Source organism: Electrophorus electricus, unplaced genomic scaffold (genome assembly GCF_041902795.1).
Source record: "Electrophorus electricus isolate QZ-2024a unplaced genomic scaffold, ASM4190279v1 Scaffold398, whole genome shotgun sequence".
Classification (NCBI taxonomy): Eukaryota; Metazoa; Chordata; class Actinopteri; order Gymnotiformes; family Gymnotidae; genus Electrophorus; species Electrophorus electricus.
This window is the reverse complement of record NW_027658691.1, coordinates 10,858-17,500: the sequence shown is the minus strand read 5'-3', so window position 1 is coordinate 17,500 and position 6,643 is coordinate 10,858. Positions and strand designations below refer to the sequence as shown.

General features: G+C 47.9%; 1 protein-coding gene across 1 annotated transcript in view; it reads right to left on the bottom strand.

Moving 5' to 3' along the window:
* Positions 1 to 4,651, bottom strand: part of LOC113587726 (5-hydroxytryptamine (serotonin) receptor 2A, genome duplicate b) — a 4,805-nt gene extending 154 nt beyond the window's left edge. The window contains exons 1-3 of the mRNA XM_027026545.3: positions 4,014 to 4,651; positions 1,111 to 1,311; positions 1 to 984 (exon numbers count right to left, since the gene is read on the bottom strand). The exon at positions 1 to 984 is cut by the window's left edge and continues 154 nt beyond it. Of these exons, the coding sequence (XP_026882346.2) occupies positions 155 to 984; positions 1,111 to 1,311; positions 4,014 to 4,392 (1,410 nt within the window). The 5' untranslated portion in view covers positions 4,393 to 4,651 and the 3' untranslated portion in view covers positions 1 to 154. The remainder of the gene's footprint in view (positions 985 to 1,110; positions 1,312 to 4,013) is intronic.
* Between the last annotated feature and the right edge of the window lie 1,992 nt (positions 4,652 to 6,643).

Sequence of the window (6,643 nt, the reverse complement as noted above, 5' to 3'; positions counted from 1 at the left end):
TAACAAGTGACACACCCTCTTCCAGTCCCAGTCCTGGACAGCCAGCATTGCCATCTGCCATTTTCAAGATATTTCGCTGTTTCAGCTACTGAATGCGGTGTTGTGACACAGTACTGCTGGTTCCCTCCATAGGAGAAAAGCCTCCGTTCTGAATTTACATGTAACTCACACTCTCGTCTGCTCCCCCCGTGCCTGGTGTGCACGAGTATCTCGGCCGCTTCGTTCCGGGGGAGGTGGCGAGCGTGCTCCCCTCTGCCGAGCACCTCAGCGAGGTCGCCTGTCCTTGCTGCGGGAGCTTGGAGGAGGTGAAGGCCAGGGGAGGAATGGTGTTGACCAGGATGGCCTGCAGAGGCTTCTGCTCTTCTTGGTAGTGGCAGCGCAGGTAGTGGGCGAATGCGGTGCGGTACGTCTTGTTGAAGAGCGTGTAGACGAGCGGGTTGACGGCGGACGAGAGGTAGCCCACCCACACGAACACGTTCAGCAGGCAATCCATGAGCGCCGGGTCACACAAGGAGGCGCCGCACGTCACCGCCATGACGTTGGTGACGAAAAACGGGCACCACATGGCCACGAACAGGAAGAAGACCACGCCGAGGACCTTGGAGGCCTTCTGCTCGTTCCCGATGGCTTGCGCGGCGCGCCGGCCGAACGACCCGGAAGCGACGGGCGCCGCAGCGACCACGGCGTCCGGGCAGAGCGAGCCACGGGTGAACAGGCGCTCGGAGGAGAAGGAGCTGTGTGGCAGGAAGTCTAGCACAGACAGCCACTTGGGACGCGGTGCCAGCCGATCGAGGCACAGCGTGGCCTGCCGCCGCAGCCTGCTGACGGTCAAGAAGTACGTGACCAGCATGATGATGAGCGGGACGAAGAACGCCACGAAGGAGCCCGCCAGCACAAAGCTGTCGTCCGTCAGCTGGCAGCTGCAGCCCCGGAACACTTTGGAGTGGTCGTGGAGGCCGAGGACAGGAACGGGCATGGAAATACCTGACGGAACCGAGAGACCCAGCGAGAAGGAGAACGACAAAAGCAATAAAAACAGTGAGGCCCTACTGGAATCATGGGTTTAAAAGGGACCAGAGGAGAGAGGAGCAGGACCTGTCCCGTACTCACCCGCAGAGATGGTCCACGCCGCCGTGATCTTGACCCGGGTTCGGGCGCGGGAGTTGGCACGGCTGTGCTGGAAGGGGTGACGTATGCCAATGTAGCGGTCAAAGGAGATGGCACACAGATGCATGATGGAGGATGTGGAGAACAGTACGTCCAGGTAAATCCAGATTGGACACAGAGCAGACGGGAAGGGCCAGTCGTAATCTGCAAGAGTGGACTGCAGCTGAGATCCCAGTGGACAGACAATCTAAGTGCTTAGCACATCAAAGCAATACTGCAATGTTTCGCATCATATTTGTGACATGTAAAGTAAGGTACATTGAAACAATAGCAAACTGCTTTCAGAAACTCTAACATATTACTAATGCTGCAGTATTTTTGCGTGGTAAGGCCTGTTACAGAAGAGAACGCGTGGAATCCCACAGCGTGTCTGGCACTGTTTTACTGCTCTGTGCTCTTTTGTTGTAGATGTCGAGGTATCATCACATTCCATCACTTCAGTATGTAAACGAACAAGAACAATTACACATAGTGACTTGGGCAACAGAAAGAAGCGTGGCCAGAATACTAGCCATCAAGATAACACATATAAAAAAAATCACTGCATGCTTTTGTTGCTAGGCTAAAATATTCAGTCATAAATCCCAATACCTAAAGGATTTGATATTCTTAAATTGCTGTTATTAATTGGAGATTATTCTGAACCTGTAGCAAAATAGTGTTAATCCCATTTTACTTCAGAAACATTGAACATGCACGCGCGCGCACACACACACACACACACACACACACACACACACAAAAAAAACAAAAAAAAAACACGCCGATATTTTTCTTTAAGGCGGCCCAATTGACTGTAGGTGCAGCAGAGGGCGCCTTACCATTGAGTCTGTACATTTCGATGTTCTGCGGCGTGTGGAGCAAGAGTTTGTTTTCATTAGTTAATTTAGTGACGTGTATTGATAACACCTTTAAGTGCAACAATTTTCGAGCCCCCTTTGGCTGTTTTTCTTAATTGATGGACAGAAAATCGGTCAGCACACGTGATTACACAAACAACCAAACAGGGTTTTTTCCCAGTCTGAGATTAGTCTTTTGGTTCATCCGCTGCTGCAACAATTTAGATTGTTACTCTTTTTGGTGAGATGGAAGATTTAGCATCCGTCTGTGAGCATGCGGTCCTATTCAACATCCCACTGTGTCTGTTACATATCTCAGCGGTGTGACAATTGGACCAATCACTGTAATTTGTGGTTGCACTAAAGAGGGGATTTGTTTCCCTTAAAAGGCCAATCATCAGATGACTCTTACTGTGGTTGTGGGTTTTTAACTGACGTGCAATTATCATCTTTTGTTTAGGAATTAATTATGACATTATTTAGAGGATAATATTCCATAAGAGCGTTTCTCATTTGAAATATTCACTTTGAACTTTTTCCTTGAGGTGCTCGCGACTCAGTTAACAAGGGATTTTTTTAGTACTTGTATGAAGATCAGCGTAAGCTGTTTTATTTTAAAACATATGAAGATTGAAAGGAACATATCAGGGTTCTTTTTTTCAAAATCAATTAAAGGCAAATAAAGGGAAATGTTTTCTTATACACACAGCAAACACACCACCAGAAACTGACTGGGCTGTATTCCAAGGCTAATATGCTAACTTTGCTGATGGTACTCGGTGTCCGAGGATGCGGAATAACCACCTCCTCTAAACTAACACCCCTCCCCCCAGACACGGATCATCATCTTTGCGAGGTTGGGTTTCCTCGTTGACACAATCAACGTGAAGGATTAGGGCACTGTGAAGAATGATGCGTTTAAAAGTGGGTTGGGATCCAAGTCTGTCTCTCTCGCTCTCTCTCTCTCTCTCTCTCTCTTTGAACTCCGAAGATTAATTGCCGAGAGAGACTGGCTGTGAAGGCATGAGCGGGGAGGGTCAAAGGTGAAGGGTCACACGGCAGAGACAGCAGCGGTAGCTCCACGGAGAGAGGGTTACCCTCATGAACATGGGGTTAACCCGTTCAGAGGTATTTCTGACAGATATGAGTCAAAAAAGGAAAGAGCAAATTAGCCTAAAATGTTTTGCCTCCTGTTGTGAGCGTGACTCCTTATCTCCAGGTGTTGAAGTTTCAGATCACCTATCTTTGGGTCGAGGGCCACAACAGCAATTCCTGTGAAATTTGTAAACGCACCCAACAGCACCTGATTAATGATTTATCAAGGCGCAAAGGCAAATCTGTCAATAGGTCAGCCCGTCTCACAACTTAAAGGGACGGTTTTTATATCCAATTATTCACAACATCAAACCAGAAGTGGTAGTGCTTCCCTTCTTTTCGAGTGCAGAGTATGGAGGAGTATCGTTGGGTCTTAATTAGCCAACATCAAAGGGATGAAGGGAGAAATGAGAGATTACTCACACAGCAAGGCTAATTTCATTATACTTCATCCATGCAACCAAACGCACCTAGCACGCGTCGTTAGTCCTTTCGCTCGAATTTGGCTTTTGCTGAGAACACAGTTCAATTTGAACAGCCTAGACGGCCTGCTCTGTCACGTGGGACACGTTTGAGAGGCATCAGCGAGCGTGTGTTCCACTTCCCAGTGAGTTTGATGCTGCCAGTCCAAGTGTGGGCTCCTCTGTGAATGAACAAATCTTTTTCTGTTTATGTCTCTTGCTTCCTCTGGGTAAACAAGACTTAATGTCAGGCTCCGTATGTCTATCTTTCTCTCAAACACACGCTATTATACACACACTCCCCACACATATACACACACACACTTCTAAGAGAGCATAACTGACAGACCACATGAAACACATAAATATAAAACAGACACGGCACCTTCAGATGTTTTTTTTTTTCGTCTTAAAAAAACATGGTTTTCCGAACAGAATTTCCTCAACTCACTGTAAAGAATCGTCACCATGGCGACCGGCATGACCAGAAGGCCCAGGAGCATGTCAGTTATGGCCAGCGACATCAGGAAGTAGTTCGTGGCATTCTGCAGCTTCCTCTCCAGACTCACTGCCATGATGACCAGGATGTTCCCCATCACCGTGACGACAATGGCCAGCAGGATGAACAGTGCTACCCAGTTCTTATGCACAGGTCCAGAGGTCACACAGAGCGACACATTTCTGCCCTCCTCACCGCTACAGTTCACAGAGTCATTCATGACTACATTACCCAGAACACCTGCGACCCCACGGTCATGGCCTGAGGGGCTGACGTATTCACCCGAAACTGTAGACGATTCGAAGTCGACGACGCTTCTGTTCAGGGACATCGTATCAGCGGTGCTCACTTTTCCTGCCACGCTGAAGCATCGTTCTCTGCCGCTAACGCGAGGACGGAATGCCACAGCACTCAGCACAGAGCTGCCGTGACAAAAGATGTCCGGCGAAGCCACGCGCAGCCCATCTGTGGGAACTTCAGCTCCGCATGGTTTTCCCTGGAATATTCATGGATATTCTTCCTTGGAGAGACACAACCAGGATGTGTTCCGGTCAAAGCCGAACAGATGTGCAGAGACACAGGTCTGGGCAACCTCCACAGTGCACAGAGAGAGAGAGCACGAGAGAGTAAGAGACACTAGTGAACAAAGACAAGATAAGATAAACAGACAGGGATAGGTGTGTCCATTCATTTAGACTGGGAGCCTCTGCAATGTAAAAACACAAACAATAAGCATACGCAATAAGCGCACTAACATAAAACATACTTTACTTACTTCCGACACCTCTCACTTTCTTCCTTTATAATACACCCATAACAGTTTAACTGCTTACACAAAAATGAAAAGAAATTCTTCCATCCATTAAAGTTTCTGAAGCCCAATAGCAAATAACTGAGGCGGATGAGTACGAAGGAGGCATGTGAACCCTGAGGTTTCTGGGCTTTTCCCGCACAGCTATAAACTCACCGCTCCAGAGACAGAAGAAATGCCCTCAGAGCGAGAGAAACTCACTGCAGACTCCACTTCTCCCTCGTTCTCTCGTGCTCTGTCTCTCTCTCTCTCTCTCTCTCTCTCTCTCTCTCTCTCTCTCTCGCAAGCGCTCCGCACCTCTCGCTCTCTGCTCCAACTCTTTCACCTCCTCCCTCTTTCACACTCCCTCCACTATCTCCCTCCCTCCCTCTCTCGCCGCTGTCTGCTTTTTTTGTCTCCTCTCTCGTTCTCTCTCTCTCTCCAGTTCTCGCCACAATCCGGAACCAAAGTCGGACTGTTTGAGCTCTCTCCAGAAAGACTCGCCTTCCCTCTACTTCACTATGCCTCTGACAAAGGCATTCAAACCTCTTTACATACACATGTGGACACGCGAGACACACGCACGCGCACACTTCTCATACCCTAATATGTACAGAAGTATGGGACACCTTTCATTATTTGATCATTTTTCACTTCTAGGTTCTCCTTTCTTTCTGATGTCTTGGCAAAGTTGTAATGGGATAATTGATCATTTGTGAGGTCTCTGAATAGAATATGAATTAAACAAATGAACAAACACAAAATGACGCATGCTAACAAATCCTCTATGTAACTCACTTGACATTAAATTAATGATTACAAGTGATGAGCACTTGACATTCCCAACACCATTAGTTTCACAGGAATTAATAACCCAATTTAGTCCAGCATTTTTCACCTAAGAGCTCTGTCATCACAAGATATTACAAATGTATTATTAATATACATGAATCAATGTTTAATATTGTCTAAAAATACATTTCTGCTTTCTACCTTTATTAAGGCAAGAAAAATTACATTCTGTACTTCTCCTGGGCAAAAGGAAAAGACTTAAGGAAAAAGAAGAAGCTTCAGGTAGTGGCGAGACACAGAAAGAGAGAGAGAGAGAGAGAGAGAGAGAGAGAGAGAGAGAGAGAGAGAGAGAGAGAGAGAGAGAGAGAGAGAGAGAGAGAGAGAGAGAGAGAGAGAGAGAGAGAGAGAGAGAGAGAGAGAGAGAGAGAGAGAGAGAGAGAGAGAGAGAGAGAGAGAGAGAGAGAGAGAGAGAGAGAGAGAGAGAGAGAGAGAGAGAGAGAGAGAGAGAGAGAGAGAGAGAGAGAGAGAGAGAGAGAGAGAGAGAGAGAGAGAGAGAGAGAGAGAGGGAGAGAGAGAGAGAGAGAGAGAGAGAGAGAGAGAGAGAGAGAGAGAGAGAGAGAGAGAGAGAGAGAGAGAGAGAGAGAGAGTGCACTTTGAACCAGTCCCAGATGGTGTGATACTGTTCACTGTTGTTCATGTTCTTTTTCATCTTCATGCATGTTGAGAGGAGAAAGGCCCGTCCCTGAGGCCCGGCTTCCATCAGCCAGCCCTGCGGGTCTCTGGAGGAGAGAGCATCACGGCACGGAGGCGGGAAAGCAGCAGAAGGGCTTTGGCGCACTGCAGGGAACGGCAAAAACAAACCCTCTTTAACTTCCCTCACCTGCCCTGGGAGACATCCCAACACTTGCAAACAAGCCCGAGTTTCCTCGTTGTGATACAGCACGGGAGCGTAAAACGCTCTCCGGGTGTTAGGCGCGAGCGCGCCGCTGGCTGTGCTGTA